The sequence below is a fragment of the Neopelma chrysocephalum genome, unplaced genomic scaffold (assembly GCF_003984885.1).
Source record: "Neopelma chrysocephalum unplaced genomic scaffold, ASM398488v2 Primary Assembly neopelma1_25, whole genome shotgun sequence".
NCBI classification, from domain to species: domain Eukaryota; kingdom Metazoa; phylum Chordata; class Aves; order Passeriformes; family Pipridae; genus Neopelma; species Neopelma chrysocephalum.
Genome location: NW_020897694.1, coordinates 12,777,885 through 12,800,639, shown reverse-complemented (window position 1 = coordinate 12,800,639; position 22,755 = coordinate 12,777,885). Strand labels below are relative to the sequence as shown.

General features: G+C 36.1%; 1 protein-coding gene across 3 annotated transcripts in view; it reads left to right on the top strand.

Moving 5' to 3' along the window:
* Positions 1-360: 360 nt before the first annotated feature.
* KLHL1 (kelch like family member 1) overlaps positions 361-22,755 on the top strand; it is a 207,031-nt gene continuing 184,636 nt past the window's right edge. For 2 of the 3 annotated variants that reach the window (XM_027674508.1, XM_027674507.1), the window contains exon 1: positions 361-908. In XM_027674508.1, the coding sequence (XP_027530309.1) occupies positions 424-908 (485 nt within the window). In that variant the 5' untranslated portion in view covers positions 361-423. Of the gene's footprint in view, positions 909-2,808; positions 2,832-22,755 lie in introns of those variants that run through there. The other variant, XM_027674509.1, reaches the window with a different exon arrangement.

The following is a 22,755-nucleotide window of genomic DNA, read 5'->3' as shown; positions in this document are numbered from 1 at the left end:
AGACCAGAGCGTTGTCGCAGCCTCCCTCACCCGCACTTCCCTCGCAAGTGCCCGTCTCCCCTGAGAGGTGTCTCTCATGTCTGCCTCTTTCTCCTCCCCTTTCCACTGATCTCCGTGCAATTCTCGTCAGCTCTGGACATCTCTCCCTCTCTTTCTCCCTTCCCTGCTGGGTGTCTCTACCTCCTCTTGGCTCCATCCATCCATCCTCCCTCTCTCTCTGCACGGGTGTGTGCGCGCATCTCTCTCCTCCCGGCGGCTACCACCCCTCGCCCTACAAGCGCAGCGCTGCCCGGAGGAGCGGTCGCCGCCGCCGCTGCCGGGAGCGGGGCCGCCCCGCGATCCCGCCACCGCCGCCGCCTGGCCCTGCCTGGCCGCCGTGAGTCCCGCCTCAGCCCGGGCCCGTCCCCCACCCGCCGCGGCACCATGTCCGGCTCCGGCAGGAAAGACTTCGACGTGAAGCACATCCTGCGCCTCCGCTGGAAACTGTTCAGCCACCCCTCGCCGGCGGGCGGCCCGGCGGGGGGCGGCTGCCTGCCTCCCGACAGCAGCTTCGAGCACTGGGGACCGAGCCAGAGCCGCCTGCTGAAGAGCCAGGAGAGAGGCAACGGCGTCTTCTGGAAGAAATCCGCCTCCTCCTCTTCTTCGGCGGCCACCACGGCCAGCCCGCCCAACGGGACGCTGCTGCCCGCCGGCGGCCGGCCGGCCACGGGGCACGGACCGGGACCACCGCCGCCTCGCACCGTCTTCTACGTGGAGTCCCTGGAGGAGGAGGAGGCGGAGGTGGTGCCCGGCGGGATGGAGGTGGCCTGCGAGCCCGAGAAGCCCCTGGCGCCACCGGAGCGCGAGGAGGCACCGGGGGGCTGCGCGGATGGAGGCGGCCGGGCAACAGGTGACGGGTGCGGACACAGGTAGGACCGCGGCGGCTCCGGCGCCACCTGCGCGGTCGGATGCGGGGGGTCATCGACCCCCAGCCTGGGGGCGGGCCCCGGCCGCGGGGGCATTGACGGGGCGGGGGCGCGGTCGGGCCGGGGTGCCGGCGTTGGGGCGGGGAGGATGCGGGGTCGTCTGGGGGCGGAACGGTTCCTCCGTTTGAACTGGCAGGGTTTAGGGGTGGAGGGGCGCCCTGCGGCGCGAGAAGGGCAGCTGGGGGGCTGCCCGAGGGTCCCGGGAGAGATCGGCCAGCCTCATGGCCAAGGTGCCGCGGTCCAGGGATGCTGCCCCTGGCCTTACCCCGGTCTGCGACTGCCCCTGACCTGCCCCTGTCTCCGTCCCGGCTCCTGGGCTGTCCCTGCCCGCGAGGTGGCCCGAGAGCCTCTCAAAGCCGGCGCCCCGCGCTGGGGATCGTCTCTACCCAACTTTCTCAGAAGTTCATTAAAAGGCTAGCGGGGAGGTGATATTGTTCAGAGTATTGAGGGATGCCAGATGAAAGCTCTAAAGTAAAAACGTTCACTTTCCTGGAACTCGGTGACTAAACCATGTTACAGCCTACATCAGAGAAAAATAAGAATTAGTTTTACGAATCATCAACCGAGTGACAACTGAGAAGATGTAAGAACAAGCAAGACACATCCAGATTCTTGTGTTTCATACAAATCTGTTAATGTTGAATTGCTTTTCTTTGTCAATCCTGCCCTCCTCGTCCCCAGCTGAAAAAGAAATTAAAATCATTAGAAGAAGGAAATGTAGCTAACATAGAGCTTTCAGAAACACTCTGATTCAGATAGTCCTGAGGGTAAAATGATTCATTGCTTTAACTCTGCTTGCCCCCACTTCCCTGTGGTTAAAATTGCTTCAATTTCATTTCCCTTGTCTTTTTTTTTTTTAACTATAGAAAAAAAAATGTACAGTTCTGTTTCTAAACAGAAATGAAAAAAAATATTTGTATTCTTCATATTGAAAGTAAAGCATATAGTATTAAATATTTTATTAGATGGAGAGACAGCACTGTGCTTATGTTTCGATTAATACGGTTGTAGATAAACGTACATGTACGTGTAAATTTGAGTATTTTAAGTTTTTTCAGAGACCCTCAAAGCATATATTCTCTTCTTGAATCTCTTTATTGTTTTCTTAGTTAGCATAGTTTATTTCATAGGAGCTACCTAATTTAAACATGTGGAATAGCTGATAAGTGACTTAGGGTACATTTTTAAAGGAAAAGCAATACTGAAGTTTTTATGAACATTGAAAATTATTTTGAGCAACAAGAAGGATTCAATACAAATTGTTATCAAGATATGCTATAAAAACCCCCTAAAATATCCCTTCAAGGTTTTTGAACTGATTAGAAGAGGTTAAAACTTAGTACAAATATAATTTCATTCTATGGACTTTATATCAGGTGTGTCACTGATCTGAGAATCCGTAGAGATCTTCATACTGACAGAAGCTTACTGAGTTTTGATGGCACTGCTTGATTTGTCCATAAGAGTTGACTTGCTAGAATGTGTGTACTCTATGACAATATGTATCTGATTACTGCTCTTACTGCTTTTGATTTTAATAATCAATTTATTCCACGTTCTTCATTCATTGCTACTGAAACCACACATCTACACATCATAGTTCTTTTGAAGGAACATGCTAAAATTTGTTCAGATTTAAAATAACTAAGGCAGGAGAGACAATTTTATTGTTAATGAAAAGTGCCTCCTTTTGAGATACGGAAATGTTTAGGATAGTTTTAGAGTCTAAGGCTTGCTTTTCTGTTTCTCCATCATACAACCTGTATGAACTTTGAATGCTGTGACAAGAAGCAGTCAAGTGCTGCAAAAGTGGCAGTGCTGTGCTTGAAAGTTCTGTGGGCCAACAATTTTCTACTGCCGTGTCAGGTTAGCGCTAGATGTAATCATTACAGTCCAGTGAGCGCTAGATGTAATCATTACGAGATTCACCACTTTTGGGGGATAGGGTCACAACAGGAAACACAGCTTTAATAATAACTAATAAGATACAAGGGAAACTAATACAACTAATACTAAAACCAAGAGAAACAGTAAAAGACAATAAAACCAGTAAAAAGACAATAAAAAACAGTAAAAGAATAAAACCAGAAAAATTAAAACTTAGTAACAACATAAGGACTTAACTACTTACAAAGCTGTGTGAACTTTTACTTGCAAATATATGTATGATGTCAACAGAGGTGAGGAGAGCTCTGGACGCTAAAGCTCGGGCTGTCCTTTCCCGCTTTGAGGCTGATAGACCCAGAGTCTGCAAGAGATCAAAATTTTTATTATATCACTTACCCCTTGCTCCAAGGGGAAAGCCCATGAAGATGACTTTATCCTTATTAGTTAACTCCTTGATCTCCTTCTCCAGATGTTGATATTTTCTCACTTTCTCCTTTGCTGCTTTTTCAAGCGTGGTGTTGTCCACTTCGTATCTTACTGTCACATCCACTCCTTCTGTAGAGATTAGTCTTTTTATCAATGGTGCCAACTTCTTTATTTCACTGTGACTACAGAATATGTAAAGTACTGTTCAGCCTTGAATGAAAGATACTATCTTATACATAAAGAGATGAGTAGGCATATACCTGGATTTTTGGTACAGAGAGTGTAAAATTGATAACTCCTGAATTTCCACAGTATTTTGTCCTGGACATATTTAACAACTACTTTAATATTTTGGGACTGTTTGGAAAACAAAATTTTTATTATGTGAGAATGTTGAGAATTCAACATTTGATTATGATCCAGTGTAGACCATGTCGACATTATTTCAAATGTTGTGAACAAGAGGTCTCTGGGCAGTATTAGCTAGGCTCCCAGTGGTAGGTCAACCTGAGGAGCAGGTTGACAAATTGGCTTTGATTTTATGCTTACGATTAATAATTTTTATGTTATATCTGCTATTGATATGTATGCACAAGAGAAAATTACATTTTTTTTGTTTTATTGTCTACTTGGGATCTTGATATCCTTGTACCCAAAAGAGTTTTGGTTGGTTTTTTGCTTGTCTGTTTTGTTTTTGTTTGCTTATTTTTGTTCTGTTTTGGTTTCTCTTTAATGTTTTCTTTATTTGTTCTTATTTTTTCCCAGTTGCTCCCCTCAGCTTGAATTTTGTACTGGAATCCTTTTTCAGCTCATCTTATATGGAGAATTCCTGGTTTTGGTGGTTTTTTTGCATTTTTAGTTATTGTTTCCACATTTAAGTTAACCACTAAGCTGAACGATCTTGAAATCTTAATTTTAATTTTAATATTCTATTAGATATTGTGGGATTTACTTAATGAGAGATTGTGACTGCGTAATAATAAGTACATTCTACTTTATTGATTTGGGAGTTTTGCATGCTTCTGAAGAACATGTCACTTGTGCAGGTACATATATGCTTAAGGTTGTGTGGATAGTCCCATTGGCATTAAGAAGACTAAAGGGTTAGACCATGCACATTAAAAAGTACTTGCCTAATTGGTCTACATTCCATATTGTATCTGTAAAAACAAAAAAAATATTTTAGAGTTAGCAATTAGTGTTTGAACACTGATTGTTTGAAATTGCTTGAAAACATGCATATCAGATTTGTTAGAAGTGGTCTGAAAAAAATTGTCAATGGCTGCAGTGGATAATTAAACAGATTCTGTTTTGATCTTCATTTGATCTTCATTTTCTAAGACCAAGCTGTTAGGAAAAAAAATCTATAAAATGAATTTACAATTAAGATTTATAAATCATCCACAAAATGCTTGGAAAACACCTGTTTGAAGATTTGCTATATAGCCATCAGCTATCCTCTCAGTTTATAATGGAGACCTTACATGATCACAATAGCTTTTTTTACGTGACGTGTCAATTAACCCTCAACATGAATGGTATTCACCTAATAAGCAAAGAGTCAGTATTTTAATCCCTCCCTCCTCAGTGAATGGTAGCATGTTTTGCTTGATTTACACTGTCCAAATCCTGTGAAGATGTAATTACTCAGGAGCCCTCAGCTCTGTTCACCACTACACTCAGTATGTGCTTCACAGACCAGTAACAGGTTTATCTTTACAACAGCCCTATTTAGGCTGTTTATAGGGGGTAAACCATAAAGAGAGATAAAAGTAAGAAAGAATTGACTGGTTTCAGAGCATATAGCATTTTTCTTCTACTGCTTTCTATGTTCTCTGTTTGTAGCAGTATGAGAAAACTGTTGTTTAAACATGTCTTAAAATGGTTTTTTTGTATTTCTGCAAAGTCACTGCTCCTTCTTCCCGACACCGTCTGTGAAGAACTCTTATCTCCCATACAGGAATGTCCTGAGAAGATATCAAGAAGTCTTCTCATTGGACCTTGTTAACCCCTTCCTATTGGTTGTTAACCCCTTCCTGCGGTTGGTGTTTCCAGTGAGACCCTGAGCCTGTAACTGGTTACTCTGTGAATCCTCCTAGGACCTATATATGTGACCACCCCAACAATAAACTCCCTCTCTTGCCTCCTCTCCAAGTCCTGTGTGCTGACTTTGTTGCTGCCATGGGGCCACGTGGTGGGGGGAGGGGGGAGCAGCTCTCCCCTCCAGCATCCAGGACCTGAAGAAACCCCTGGTGCTGGAGTTTCCCCCTCCCTATCCACCCTCAACCGTCGGAAATGGAACCCCACAATGGGAGGAGAGCCAGAACTGGTGCTCCAGGTGAGGCATCTGAGCCCCTAGATCTGTTGTACCCTTCTGCAAACCAGTCCCAGACTCCTCTGGTTGTGTGCAGGAAGAATGGGGAACATGGGATTCAATTAACGTTTTCTTTAAGAGACAGCTCCAAGAGGGGTGTGCTATGATATACCTAACCCACATAAAGCAAGTACTGACGATGCAGAAGTCTTTCATAAAACATACAAGAATTTGAAAATACAGCTTCTGAAAGAAGATGGCAAATCCTTTCACCATTAGGGACCGTAAAGGAAGAAGTGAAAGGACTAAGTTCTGTGCCCTCCTCACACAGCAGAGTCTCACACTCAAATCTTGCTTCACTAGAAAAAGTCATGAGGAAAGCATCTTATGCTGTTTCTGTTGAGTTTGTCACCGTGAAGTAAAAAATTCAGTATTAGTGGGAATCCAGAAGGTTAATAAGTGAGAGCATGATTTTGTAATTCAAACATTAACTGAGAAATTTAGTTTACAAGTCTCCATGGTCAAAACTGTTTATTTAAATTAAATCATTATTTGATAAGAAATAATAATAACGATCAGGGTAGAATCAGGAACATAAAAATGTGCATGTTTAAAATATAGTATCAAAGCTTTTGTATAAGCAGTTCTTTTGTATTTTTCTGTTCTGAGCCCACAAATCCTGCATTTTGATGTTTTTTGCCCATTAGTCTTTCCCACTTTCATGTCTTCCTTCTTTTCTCCTAGCAACCTACAACTTTGTGGTTAGCGTACTGCTGTACAAAGTTACGAATTTGAAACCTGTCAGGATAAGCAACAATCTCAATGCAACTTTCTAATTTAATGAGAAAATATTTTGGTCAATTCAGAAAATGTAGATAAAATTATCATCAAAATTTGCAACTTAAGTACTTAATGTACTGTTGCATATGTATCTAGACTCAAGAGAGGATTTCGGTCTCTGGTTTCTAAGTAAATGGGGCTTCCCATTTACAGCTTTGATCTTGGTACCTGAGCTTACAAAAAGAGAGGAATCAAGATACCTTCTTTATGTCTTAGTCTATCCTGTGAGCTCTCACATCTTTAAAATACAGCTATGGCCTTTCTGAGGTGCTATCCAAATTCGAACCATGGCTTCTACTGTGATAGCCAGATCCTAAAATTAAGTAGTAAAGAAGTAAAATTTATAGCTGCTTTTGTTTTCCATTGACTTGGCTATCTCATATACAAGGCTTTGTTAAGAATGTAATTTAATGCTCAGGGTGGAATATAGGTCACACAACTCCACATTTGTAGGTTATGGAATCAGAAGAGAATAATTAATTTCTTTTTTGACGTGATTACAAAACTTTTAACAATGATTATATAACTTTTATGCTTTTATGTTTTTAAGTTTCTCAATAAAAGAGGCAGGGTTCCTACAGAACACAGGCCACAGACCTGTCTCCTCCAAAGTTCTTATTCATTCTCAGAGGATCTATGTTCTGTGTATGGGATGCAAAAGAATCTGGTGATAAAAATAGTGCAGGATCACATAGCTAAAGACTCTATATATATGTGGATGGCATTAACTAAATTACAAGGAAAATGTAGGTCTAGAATTTCCTCACTGTAAAGTCTGGCTTTGCTACTTCTAGAACAACATTTCTAAATCTGGGTGTTTAGCGGCTTTGTTTGTTGTTTTGGTTTGGGTTTTTTTTTCTAACAAAAGAAGCAGAAGAACACACAACTAACTTTATGCGCTATCATTTCTTTTGTCCACCACGTGGATGCAGGACTGAAACTTGAGGATTCACTGTATACCCCATCGCCACTTAACTGATAGAATAATTGATAGCAATTTTTATGTGGACAATTACAATGATGATTGCATACTCTCTCTGAAGAAAGACTAAGGAATTCAACAGCTGAAGGGATGGCAAGTCTTCAGAGTTTTCTGCTGCGTTTGGGATTCTAGTGACCAGCAATGACTCATATATTTTCTACTTGGTGTTACCAAACTTTCTTTCGTTACATCCTCTTTACGCTCTTTTTGTATTGAATTTGTGTCCTCCTTCTGGATCTTATTCTAGCTTTTTTTCTCCTTTCCATAGTCTCAAAGGATTCCTGACTGCCTTATTCAAATTCTAGGTACCTCATCCAGTGTTACTTGATTTTACTGACTTCTCTAACCATCTGCCTTGTTGATTTACTCAGCAGGTTATTTACTGTCCATTCTTTCCCGTATCTTGTCCTAGATCCTGCCAAAAAAAAAGTCAAATTTCTCCTAGTTCGTTAGCAGCTTCTTGGACTGCTCATTCTGCTTCTCTCTATTTCCTAATCTTTGAATTTCAGTATCATTTGCACCTTCCTGTAGCTCCTTTGTCAGTTTTAATAGAATTACCTCACCTCCCAGTTTTACTTTGTTCTCTGACCTGTTTCATCAGCTGCTGCCAAGTTGATGGTACTATTTGCTATATTTAATGGGTCAGCAAGACACTAGTTTGAGTAATTTGTTCAGTCTTTTGTGGGGATTTATCTTATCTCATCTCCTTTCTTTCTTAGATGCACATTTTAGAATAAGGTGAATTGTCTTCCAGATGTGCCTACTTTTCTTCATTGAGTGTAACAGTAGTCTAAAGTGGCTAGTTGAGGTTTAAATGTTCAATTTAAATGTTTAATGTTCGATTAAATTTGAGAAAATGAACATCATTTGAAGTCTACATTGCAAATTCAAACCGTTCTAAAAGGATAGAATAAAAGGATAGAATTAATTGAATCTTGGTACATTTTCATAGTGTAGTAAAGATCATATCTGTCTTAGTAAAGATCATATCTATATGATCTATATATAAAAGTATGGATGCCGCTCCAAAACAGGGCCCCATTAAATGCACTAGAAAGCAAGACTTGACAGGTTTTTTGGTTGCTGTTATCCATGTACTTTAAGCATTGACAAAACCAATGTTTTTTTTTTCTTCTGGACTTATTTTCAGAAATACTTGCACTGTTTTGCAGGAATATTTCAAAAAAATTCAACATTAAGAAAAGGTTTGGCAGTGGAAATATCAATTGCACAGAGAGTGATTAGATCAGTAAAATACCTCTAAAACTGTGGTTCTCTTAAGGGTAATCTCAAAGACCGTTAGAAAAGGGAAATGCTATTTGTCCTTTTCATAGTAAAAGTGAAAGCAAGTAGAGAGAAGAATAGCTATCTTTGGAAAATCCAGTTGATACTGAATCTTTATAGATAAGCCTCCAAAAATACTGTTGGCTTGAATATATATTTTTTTCCCCTCGATAAAACCAGTTCTGAATAATAATACTAGGGACATATATAGGTATATATGTGCACAAATAAATATGTATTATCTGCATTTCTCTCTTTATATAAACATCATTTTTCATATATATATATAAGTGCATATGTGTATATAATTTCTATATTTATACACAGATACATACTTTTAATCTGTAGATTACTACACAATTGTAATAAATCCTCTATAATATTTTTGTGAGCAGTGATGGTGGAGTCATGGTCCGTGGAGGTGTTTAAGGAAAGAATGGATATGCCACTTGGTGCTATGGTCTAATTGACAAGGTGGTATTAGGTCATAGGTTGGACTCAATGATCTCAGAGGTCTTCCCCAACCTAGTTGATTCTGTGATTCTGTGAAGTTCACTTAAATGTTATACGTGGAAAAAAATTATAGCATATTGTTGGAATCTGTTAAATTCGTAAGAATGGTGCTGATACATATAGGTTAACATATTCTTTGCACATGATCATTGCTTTCTAGCAGCTACTTCTTATCCTTGTGACACGTATTTTTTTTATATCCTGTTGCAAGTGGTTTAAGAGTTTACTCTTTATTTTTATATCTCAAGCTTGCATTTTTTAGGTGAAAACTGCTCCTTAAATATTATTCTATGATGTTTTGGCAGAATTTCCTAGTACCAAAATTTCTTGGTGTTGTTTGAGCAATTTTTTTAGAATACAGGATTAATGACCTAAAATAAACTATTTACACTAGGGAAATAACTAGGTGTTATTAAAAGTTTACTAAAGGAAATTTATCCTGTAAAAAGTTGAGAACTGCTACAACTTCCACAGAAAGATAAGTAACTGTGTGGTCATCCCTAGTAATACGAAAAAAAGATCCCCATAGTCCCCAAAACTAAACATTACCAAAAATATAATTTCAACAGTACCAAATTCTGAGTTTTATTTCAAAAAATTATAACTGAATGATAATTTAAGGCAAACACAAATCTAAAATATTATGGTTTTTCGGTAACAGTTTTACTAAAGTTCATAATTTTGTTTAGATGTTTTCCATTGGTATTTTAAATATTTTATTTCAAAATTTTTGAAAATGTTAATTTTAACTGTAATAATAAGTTAAAACATTATTATAATTTACACTTTGAAAATACTTTTTTAACTTATTACAAAATAATAAGTGAAAACATTTTGCTGCAAAAAAGTAAGTTTCTCCAAAATTCATGTTAAAATTTACTTGGAAGTTTCAATACATATTTTAGGTTTATATCAAGTTGTTCACTCCATCTCTCCTATTTACAACTGAAGTCTTGAATTGAAGTACTAACAATGGTGAGGATTACTGTAAGTTTAGACCACTGTAATCATACCTTCTACTTCTTCACTCTTCAGTCCTTTACTGCATATCTCATTGCCAGATTTTGGCTGTCACAAGCACCTTTTCTAGCAGTTAGGGTCCAGAATCCATTCTTTCACTCACCTAGGCACATGTCATCTCTAGATTTCAATTTTGACTGAATTTTCATCTGTTCTACTTGACCCATGGGGACCCCTGGTGGCCTAGTGGTTAGCATGCAGGACTCTCACTGCTGCGACCACGGGTTCGAATCCCAAGTCCCCCGGGCAGATGGTAGCTCGTTAGCCCTGTGAGGCCATCCATCTATGAGAAGGTCACTCTAAACAAACCTACGTCCTGAGGACCTCACTGCCATTGTCCAAGCTTGCTTGGCCCCGGCAGATGAACCTTAGGATTAAAGGGTGGGCTCAGTTCAGCGCAGGCTGTGTCTCACCTAAAAAATCCCTTGCGCAGGCTGGAAAGGTAAAAGACCTTTCCCCAAATCTTCGTTCGCGAAGACTGGCCATTATTATTACTTGACCCATGAAAAATATTGATTTTAATTAATGAAATAAAATGGAAAATAAGGATGAGGTGAGTATTTAATTCTCAGAAACAAACCAACAGAAAAACACAGAGAGAATTAAGACTTGATTCAATGTGGGTATGTGTTCCAAAGTTTGGACTGATTTGCTTCAACTTATTATGTTGAAATTTAATGTTAGAAGTGAAACATGTAAGATTAGATCTGGTTGAAAATAGGAGATTTTATATTTTGGCCTTTACCATTGTCTCAAAATAAATTTGAAGGAGAGAAATGTCTTTTTCAAAACTTAAAAATTGTTTTTTGAATCTGAACTAACAATCTTTGTCAAACTGAATTGATTGTCTGAGTTTAATAAGTCACCGATGTTCTTATTGTCTAATAAAGGCTTAATTCATGGAATGCATAACCTACCATTCTTTCTTTTTCTAACTAAATCAGTCAGGTTTTCTGGTTTACTATGCCTTATCAACATTAAAATATTCAACCTTTTGTAACACGTTTATTTGCGTGTCATGGGTTTTTTCCTCCTTTTCACTCTAACCGTATGGAAAAAGCGTCATTGTTTTGACCTTGGTATCTTTTTGCTGCTATTTATTGTTGCTTTGTGCAAAACTCATAGAGGAACACAAAACAAAATCAAATAAGGGATCACAAAAAATCCTTTCACCTGAACAGGTAAAATCATGCACGCCCTCTTTGCAGAATGTGGTCCTAGCCCTGTTTGGGCTCTTAATTCTTTCTAGTGATTCTTCAGTGGTGTGATTCATACCTATAAATAGAATGTAGAAATATGGAAAGAGACTTTCTGTTCTTAGATAAGCTTCTGACTGCCTATGGAGATCTAAGTTCTTTTTATGTTCTAGACCAGTCAGGTGCATCACTAATCAGCTTTCAGACTGATCTGGTTCACCACTTTTTCTCAAATGCCTTGTTATTTCTCTGCTTATAAATTGGAACTGTAAAATTAGTATAAATCCATCCACTACTAATCTCCACATGCATTGCTATATTTTTATTCATGCAATCAAATTATGATAGTTTGTGAATGTCTGAAAGACTATTTTTACAAAGTTATTTATATTGTAGAATTTTATAGTACTAATCATCATGCTAAATGTAAACCTTTTGTATGTAGTGTCTTGTGGCTTTATTTATGCAAGCTGAATTATCTTCTGCCAGTCGTTTTGTCATAATTTTCATTATTAACTTATCCACAAAGATAACCTACTTTTTTATCAATTATCTGAAGTTCAGAACAAAAATACCCCCAAACAAATACCACCTCCACTCCAAAGTAACAATAGTAGGGACAACTCCAAAATATATGAGATTAAAAATAAAGAGGGAGAGAAGAGAAAGAAGGGGAGAGAGAAAGTAAACAATATGAAATAAACAACCCAATGTTTTCAGCTAGGGGGAACAATTTTTTTTTAAATATTTTTAGTTTTCTGTTGATAGACGATGAGAACTTCAAACTGCTGCCACAATTCAGAAGATTTTTTTAATAGAAAAAGCTTCAATAAATTATTGTTAATCAACAGTTCCTTTACCAACGTATTTGATGAATTAATCCTCCTGAACTAAGTTTTTGTATAGCTTGACTCTCTTATTTTAATTTAAAGATTAATGACTTTTTTTTGAAAATATAATAGTTTTTGAGAGGATTGAAATGTAGATGAAAGTGAATGCTTCTGTATACTGTTTGTCTGGTGTGGAAATGGAATTTATGAAAACTGCTATGAAAAGGATTGAAGAGAAAAGCCTCATTCACATGCAAAATTAAGAACAGGACTTGTATCAGTTGGAATTCGTCATATGTTTCTTTTGCGCCCAGTGCTTTCATTCTAGTCAATAAGGACTAAAGAATGAAATAAAGCATATGCTTCGTAAAAATAAAGATGAAAAAAGTCTTAGATGATTCACCCATATGTTACAGAAGGTAATTAGAATGCACAATAATCTTGGGGAAAAAAATCCTCTGGAAAAATGAATATGGAATAGTGCAACTTGATATCCTGTCATAAGAATCAGCAGAGATATCAAGTAGGATCAAATGTCTAGATAGCATTCTGCAGAAGTGTTGCGCTTAGTACAAAGCAAGTAAAATATGAATGAACTATTCCATACTGCTGCTAAAATTTAATCACAGGAGTAGATCAACAGATACATACCCTACAAAACAAGATTCATATTCTCTGATCAGTTTTGGTAGAGCCTCAGCTTCATTATATTGTCTAGGACAATCAAGAAACATATGGATTGTTTCAAGAAATTCTGAGTAAAAAAAATCACTATCATTTTGGGAAACATGTTGTACCAAGAAAAGATTATCATAGGAAAGAAACTTTATTTTATTTTACAAATACTGATATACAGGGACAGATTTCCTGGGAGTGGTATGGACTATTTGATATCTGGGATTATGAGAATAAGCTAGTCAAATATCTGTCAACCCTAACATATTTAAGCATGACAATCTTTTTGCCTTGAAGAAAGAAGCACATCAAATAGTCTCTCACAAAGTGTCAGTCAGTATCTTTCTGTGAAAAGGTTGCCCATGCACATGCTGACAAAGATTAAAAAAAAAGTCTAACCTTTCATATGGGATGAAAAATTTTTAAAACAATCTTTGAATATATCTATTAGAATTTAAGTACCTCCTCTCTTTTCATTTTATGGCTTCATCTTTTGAATTGCTCTTCCATTGGAGTTTCGTGGTGTGCCAGATCTCATGACTATTCATAAACAAATCAGTCCTGATCATGTTAGGCATTTAGTATAAAGCACATATTCCTATCTTAAAAAGCTTAGCATTTAAAGAAATTATGCTAATTGAAAGTAAATGCCAATACTATTACTTGTGGGAGTTTTGTTTTTGGCAGTGGGGCTTTGGGGGGATTTGTTTATTTTTATTTGTTTATTTTGTTTTTAAAGACAGAAGCAAAAATAACTGAATTACATGGGGAAATTTATAAACTGAAACCAGCTATTTTGAATCTGAGTCCTTAAAGGCATGACCCTATATCTTCATCAAATAAATATTTGAGTAAAATATATTTATCCATAGTGCTCATAAAAAAATGAAGTTTAAGTGCATAATGAAAACTTGTGTGTTTAGTTCCTCAAACTCTAATTTTGTAAAATTTAGTGTGTTCCTTTTTGTGCACGAACTTCATTGTTATGTCCCCAATTATCCCACTCAGTGTCATATTTCTCATTACATTATCTTAAGAAGATTGTGGAAATACAATGAAGTTTATTACTTCCAGATAGTGAATAAGATACAAAATAAAGACTTAAAAGTAGTTGTGTATAGTTTCCTAGTAGCACTATGTAATCTCTAGTGCCATGTCTCTCACCACCATGTAAGTTGTTAGGCTCATTTCTCTTCAGGTGACACTGTTTTCATGACAGGCTTCAAACATTACTAAAACTGAGAGTTGAAATAAGATCTTTTAATGTACTAGACTCTTAATCCTCTCATAAGAAGAGAGCACACAGCATTAAGAGTGTAACTCACAGGATCAAACCTGGTTGTCTAATCAAGGAAATTGCTGTCTGAAATGTCCTGCTTCCTTTATAGTGGTGATTGGGAATTATGTAGCAAAAAAGAGTCAGAGAGTAATTAAGAAAGGAAGGAATGTGCCTTGTTTTATGAACTCTAATCCAAGAAGCTCACTTCAGAAGGAGAAAATCATTGGAAGGTTTCTTTCCAAATTTCGGTGATTAAGAACTCATACAGATGCTTCTTAAGTCTTTGGTTTGGTGTTGAAATTAATTCCTTTATGCCTGACAAGAACATTTGTAAAGTTTCAGTCAAAAAAAATCAAGATACAGAAAACTGAAAAATAGTGAGTTTAATTACTCTCAAAAATAGAACTTGGAAAGAACTACCTTTTTTTTTTTTTTCTCCTGCAGTGTAAGTGTTCTATTACAACAGAGATGTATCTAGGCATATGTTATTTTGCAAGGTGAAGTCAAATAACTTCTCTCTTCCCTTTTCGTGTAATCTAAACAGAGCCACCCATGATTACTGTACTGTAGGAAAAGCTCATTATACTTCAGGATTTGTATTTTGTTTTGCTTTTATATTAGCATATGAAAACAGCAGTTGAAAAAACAACCCCATTCAACAGATGGTTTGTGCATTCTGCTACAAGCAGATGATAGGTTCTCTGTCTAGTTTATGCAGATAACATTGTCTGCTAAAAGTTTTGAGGAAAATACGATTATGGCAGCAAAATGTCAATATATCTTTTCTCTTTTTTACATTAAATGATGCAAGAATCTTCATATTTCAACATATGCACAGTTGTATGTTTCTGTATATATAAATCTAGATAGACAAACATGAAACAATAAAAATTTCTGGAAGTGTTGCTGCCTCTCTTTTCAAATGTCATGTTTTGATTATATGTTGCAAACTTTGCTGTTGGGGCCCCAACACTAATAAAACATATCTCTGCATGTTTGAGCATATTGAAATGACAAGTAGATGGGTCTGACTTTCCTCGCTGATTTGTACATATTTTTTAAAAAATATTTTTCATTATTCAATTTTTTCCTGGAAAAACCCTATAAATAATTATATTGCCTTTTTTACCTTTCAATAAAAACACCACATTGGAGGAGACTCTGGTGGAGCTCAGAAAAGTACAGTTCCCCTTTGAATGCAGGTGAAATTTAATTTTTCTAAGATTCTTTACTGTTACCATAACAGGCAATCCTTCTTCAGAAATTGAATTCCAGCATCATATCAGAGTAAACAGCAGTTGTAATTACTCCTTTACCACTTTTGTAGAGATTTTTCTCTTCAGGAACAGAACACTGTCTGAAAACATAAGTTAAAAAATGCACCAAACTTCTTGTCATGTACAGTAGACAAGTTTCAGACTATCAAACTCAGTCTAAAGTTGATCTAACTTAAAGATTATTGATATCTCAAGAACAGGTGTTGTTCCTGATGATTATTTCTGTAAATGTGTTGCATGCTTTGTCTTTGCTGTACGGTATTTCAGAAAATCTTGTAAGGTTATGTGCATTTTTGCCATAACTTTTGTTTCCCAATCCTTTATTTGCTTTATCTCATGCTAATTCATATAATAATGTCTGATTTTTAAGTTTTTTTAAATGAGTCCTTGCAGCAAATTTCTTTAGTCTTGTTTGAAAATTAATGAAAACCAGAATGTGTTAAAAGTAGCAAAAAGTAATCCCTGTGTATACAGTTTGATAATTCTGTTCTAATTCAATGCGCTGTGGGTCAGTCAAAAAAGATCTGAAGTTTGTTTTCTGTACACAAAGCAGAGATGAACATGAATTTTCCATGGAAATATCTTTTGTAAGAAAATAGTGTTTTATTGAAAAATAGTGAAAAGGAGTGATTCCACTGCTACCATTTACTGATTTAAAATTAATAATTAAGATTTTCAAAAGTACTGAAGCATTCTCTATGACATATGAAGAAAATCCTACAGTCTCATTTTAAAAAATTGTGTTTCATAGAACATAATTAGATAGTTAAAAGGCCTGGAGAGTGTTACAAAAACTGGTACTAAATGATTCAAATGAATGTGTTTAATTGAGCTGAGTAGGACTTTTCATTTAGTAATTTGTAAACTTGTTCATGAAATCATCCAGGTTCTGACTGCATTATTAGAACTTTGGAAAATAATTACAGAATCACAGAATATGCTGAGTTGCAAGGGACCCACAAGGATCATTGTGTCCAACTCCTGACCCTGCACAGGACCATCCCCAAGAGTCACACCAAGTGCCCGAGAGTATCATCCAAACACTTCTTGAACTCTGTCAGGCTTGGTGCTGTGACCACTTCCCTGGGGAACCTGTTCCAGCACCCAACCGTCCTCTAGGTAAAGAACCTTTTTCTAATATCCAACCAAAACCTCCTCTGACACAACTTCAGGCCGTTCTCTTGGGTTCTATCACTGGTCACCTCAAAATCCCATCAAATGGTTCAAGAGATGGTTGCAACTTTAGTGAAAGAGGGAAAATATATTTTGTTATTAATTCTGAGATCACAGATACTGTTTTCGGGAATTTGACCACCACATGAATGTTTTTAAATTGTGTACTTTTTTTTTGAGCACATAAGTCCTTCCCTGTGTATAGTTATCTCACTTCAGTAATCTTTTGTTTTTTAAAGTCACCTATGTTTATGCATACTTACTATATGATTGAAAACAGGCAAGGATTTCAATAACAATAATAAGTTTTAGATGGATGCACTTTAGAGTATTCCATGCCTTCTGAAGAAATGTGCTCAATTAATCGTATATTAAAATTTATAATTTACTATTAACATAATATTTCAATTTTTTTTCACTACTGCTGATAATTAGTAAGAGAGTGTCAAAAGGGAATGAACCTTAGCAGTCTTATATAAGAAACACTGTTTTTGTTAAATGTTTAATAGGGGCAAAAAAGCAGTTTTATTCTTCTGCTAAACTTTTTGTTACATGCTATGTATTGTCCCTGCTCTATGACCTTTTAAAATGGCATTTAATTTTAAATCTCAACATTGCATTAGAAATTAATTTCTGAGATTAAACCAGCAATACTTAGAACAACAAGAAATAGTAAATTTAGGAAAAATAGCATGCAAGCAAGAGGAAGAGTACTAGATTTTTAATAAGCCTCTTCAGACTACCGTAACTTTTCTTACTATTACTTTTGTGTATTGGATTATCAGGTCCCAAACAATTCAACAACTTTTCCAAATTTTCTGTGCTAAACCTGCAGGCAGTTGATTCCTTATGCATTCCCCATTAAACTGTGTTTATCTCAACCCACAAGTTTTCTACATTTTGCCCTTCTGATTCTCTCCCTGATCCTGCTGCTGGGGAAGTGAGCGAGTGGCTGTGTGGGACTTGGTTGGTGGCTGAGTTTAAAACATGACAATGTAAAAAAAAAATTATTTTTTAGGATAAGTATCCAAACAATTATGGTCACACAAGTTTTGTAAAACATTTTTGAAAATGACAACCTATAATCTGTGGAAGCATAACAAAAGTCTCTGAAGAGATAACAGAAAATCTTGTTCTAATTTGACACAAAGAAGAAAAATTTTATTTTTAAGGAATCAAGCCTCACTAGTTCTGGAATTATTTGTTTGATTTTATTACATTTTTATGTTTCATGTATGCAACAGAATTTTAACTTCTAATTAAAATGTGAACAGTCAAGTAATGCTTAAAAACTAACTTCCTGCTGTTGATTGTTAGAAATCTAATAGTTTAATTTGTGATAGACCATAAATTACTGTATGGGGTTTTTTAGCTGAAAGAATAGATTTGAGGAAATATAAAACAAAACAAATGGAAAAGATAGTTGTGAGAAGAATGTGAACTGCTACTGTCATCATGGCAGTTTAATTCATTTTACTTTATAGCTACATCAGTTTAGGAGCATTTGCAAGGAGAGTTATTGTATATCAGAGGAGAAACTGTAATATTTTAAGATAGGTCAACTTTTTAACTTGCTACCATCTGCTCATATCCAAAGAGCGTAAATCTTAAGAGTTTCACTCTATTCAATAAAATAGAAGAATGAAGGATGTTAGTTGTCTTATAGTATCCAATATTCTTCATATACATCTAGGTTAGAATCCACAGACCTGAAAAGCTATCTGAAAGAAGCTGTGCGTGGAAGGGGTTCACTTTGTTCCAAGACTTGGTCTGGAATGAAACCTGAATTGTCTAAAGATGTTTATTATTTTGTTGCTCAGAAGATTTTCAAGTATGAAGCGGAATATTCATTTTGGTAAAAGAAACTGAAACTTCAGTAATGTGTAAAGAAAAGGCATTTTGAGGTTCTCATGTTACAAGGGAAGCAGGATCAGGATTCTTGAGTGAGATCGTCATTGAGGTAGAGTATCTCAATTCATCTTAGGCATTTACATTTAGATTACCAATTTCAGCATGTCTTCCTATGCTCTGTAGTCAGTGAAGAGAAATACATGCTTTAAGCCATGGCTCAGCTAACATATATCAGATTGCTACAGTAGTATGGATTGGATCATCCTTAAGAGGTGCTTAGATTTCTCTACTGCCCATTCTGTGTTTTCATAAAGATTCTCTGTGAACAGAAAAATGGAGACTAGACTGGGGCAAGGCAGATTCTGAATTCTACCCTTCTAATTTGCTTTCATTAGCAGGAAGGAAGCCCAAGCCTCATCATCTTATCTAAAATGATAGAAGGAATGAATTAAAAGAAAATAAACATTCTTTTAAAGGTAGAAGAATAATTTTTAGCTGTCTTTCATACATAGGTGGTGTTACTTCAAATTACAACTACTACTACATAAAAGAACACATTAGGATAAAAATGTAACTCAGAAAGTTCTATGCAGAAGATGATAGAAAATAAGAATTACACAGTACATATAAAGAAAATGATATAAGCTACTTTACAATGAAAATTCTATAAAGTAGAAAAGCTTATACAAAATGAAAATTTCAGAAGGTAAATACAATTTTTAAAGGTACTCTTGCAATTGAAAGTGTTATTTGCAGTCCAATGCACGGTTTTTTGCCTATGGAGAAGTAAAAAAACCCAAAACTTATTAACATTGCAGCATTGCTGAAACATCTGCATTCATCAATTTGAATTATTTTTAAGTGTGCTTAAGAGCTGAACTAAGAATTTCATATAGCGATACTGTTTAGAGATACTGGATGAACATTTTTGAGTTCAAAAGAATGTATTCAGATTAAGGCCCAACCTTAGAGAGCCCCATAGCTATTGACAGTTCTGCTGCCAGTATTGACTAAAATGCATTTCATCTCTTGTGAGCAGTAGTGCCTAATCAAATTTTGAGATTGACCAGGTCTAACTAATTGAAAGGTTTGAAAGAAAGTTTCTAACAATTTCATTTCATTGGAACTCAAAAGTTCTTTTCTTTTTTATTCCTCTTATTCATTGACCAGAAATAAATTTATCATAAATAAATGAGGAAAAAAAAAAGCATCAGAAAAGCATCCCTGTAAAGCACTAAAGCAATATTTCTTTCCTTTCTGGTAAATACACTTGCTCTCTTTTAAACAGAACTTATCACAAGCTCAACTCTTGTCTTAATATTTTATAACCTTAAACCTTATAAAACTTTAACTCTGATATAAAAGTTTAATACATAGCAGATGATAGTTGCTGAATAAGAATGTTTTGAAAGGAGTTCTTTAGCACAAAGAAAAAAGCACTGAAGTAATTTGTGAATATTTCATGTTATAAGAACCAGCTTCAATGTCAACCTTCATTTTTTTGACAAAAAATTACCATCTAAAGGTTAGTTCTAACCTTTGGAAAAGGTTACTTCAGTAATACCAAGCAGGGAAGCATATGAAATGTTTGCAAGCCTTTGTGTTTTTAGTATGCATGTTTCTGATGTCAATTAAAAATATCATCACTCAGGGATAAGTGCATTTCGGAATAAGCATTTTTAAAACTTTTATCCTCCAGAAAGTATTTTAAAGGAAAACAAATAGGGGAAAAACAATTAATATGTATTTCAGACTGAAGTCTGCAAACCCTGTTTTATTGTGGGAGTTAAATAGTAGCAGTTGAACTAGTTTTCAGTTAATTCTGACTGACTATACCATTTTGCTTGGCTTCAGTGGTCCCACTAAAAATAAAACCCAAAGTCATGAATGAAAACAACAAATTTTACATCCACTTAGACAATCATGCCTGAGACCAAGAGTATTTGATCACAGCTGGGTGAGGTAGTCCATTTATGCCAAGTTCTGCCAGCTGCAAGTAGGCTGCTTAAAGCTGCGTTTGGTCGTCCTATATTAATATTTCTTGCTCAGCTAGTGTGATTGATGACTATCCAATGTTTTTGTGTCCAATCCTCAACTCAGAAATAGCTTCAAGGTCTGAAATGAGGGACATTTTGTTTTGGTCTGTCATTTCTTTGCTTCCTCTCCATGCCCCAGTTTCTCTGTAGTTTACAGCACTGTCATATGCAGGTCACCTTACCTTACAAGGTGTGGCAAGCATCAATGTAAAGGAGAGTTGTATTCCGAATAAAGGAAACATCTTCACAAATGATCTCCCGTTCTCTCTCCCTTTTTTCTCCCTTTTTTGTTCTCATTCCACAGCACTGAGTTGCATTACTGTCATAGCCTTGTGAAAATACTACTTTATAAACTGCAAACATAATAAAATTGCTGGTCATGACAAATGTCTGAAGTCAGTCTTCTTCTTTAGGAGTATTCATAAAGTCTCTACTGTGCATTTTTATGGAGGCAGAATTTGCCCAGATTGCTGGAACAGCTTCTGTGTACTAGATTTTCTGTTATTAAGGTCTGTTTCTAATTTCATTGCATACAAATATTCCTGGTGACTTGGAGAAAGTTTGATTCAATAAAATTATACAAAACTGCCTCTTCATTTTACATCTGTAAAGTGTGGAGTTGGAGGACATTACCAATAACCGACTTACTAAAGGAATACACAATACAGGAAAGACAGAAGCAGGGGTAAGATGCTCCCCAAGGTCTGTTCTGCATCATCTTCAATCTATGGCATATGGTTCAGTAGATGATTATAAGACATATTTTTTTTACATACAATCAGTGTGGTGGAATGTTATGCATTCTAGAATATACATAGACACATATACAAAGAGATGAATTTTCCATTCTCATAGAAAAAAGATACTGAAAAACTCTTTGAAAGAAACTGCTTGTATTTTAAATTTTGAAGAAAAGAATGGTCTTTATCAAGAGAATGGTAAAATAAAGAGGATTAAATTAAATTACTATCAAATCACCTCTTTTGAGAAGTTAAAGACAAAAACTCACTGACAGAGCAAAGATCCCAACATCTGACTTCGGAAGTGGCTGCTAACATATTAAAATACAGAAAGAGTATCCAATCATATACTGTATTTATTAAGAAAATAAAATTATCCACAATGAATCCAGAGTTTTCTTCTAAGTGGTAATAGCCAATTTTTAGTCAATTTAGAGCGTATTGTTTCCCATGCTTGGTGATTCTTCCCTAGTCTCCTTGATTCTTCATTTATCAACACTGAATTTAATCTACTTTTGATAACATTCAAATTTATTACTCTATCATTCAGAAGCGTGAGATGTTTCCTATACTGCTATGATCAGGTTAGATTTGATTATCATTAATAATTTAAATAAAATATTTTACATACTCATTTTTCTTGGGTAAATAATTAACAACAAACCCAGCACACAGATAGTTCAGGGATGCCTCTGTGGAGATCTGTTCATTATGAAAAATGACCATACATTTCAATCCTTTTCCATTCCAATCTTTGAGCTGATTAATAATTAATTCATTAATGATCTTCCTCTTCCTTTAAAACAGAATGGGTTCTTTCAGAGGCTCTGAGGGGAGAACTTAACAAAAGTATTTTTGAAAACAAAGTGCATATTCCTTATATCATATTCACATAGTTCCTGATCCCTTTACATTACTAAAACTTGTAATCTCTGATTTCCTCCATAGAAGCCAGTTTGAGACTTCCAAATCTAACTTATGTGTTCATTTGCCTATGAATCATGTTCTTATTTTGCTTTTATACCAAGTTCCCTTTAACAGAGGTAAGACAATGACTAGTCCTCTTTTTAAAGTTAATGTTACACCTATAGCTTCTGTCCATTATTCTCATACCAAAGGTAGTTTAAGTAACAACTTATACCAAAGCAGATTGCTGTGTATTTCATAGAAAATTAGTGGATTAATAGAAAATTATCCAGGTAATTTATTGTTTTCTATTTCAAAAATTTATTCCAGCACATTTTCTGTTAGCAATTTCATTTTGTGACTACCTGTCAGATTTTGTTTCCAGTAAAAAGAAGACATCTGGTCAGAGAACCTACATGTGTACCTCTGTGACTTAACTCTGTTGTAAATAGAAAATGAGATAGAATAGATGAAAAAAACAAAACCAAACTGAATAAAATGTGGAATTTTTCCATATTTTTTAAACCTTGATAAATGGCATATTTTTATGCAGTTTCTCTC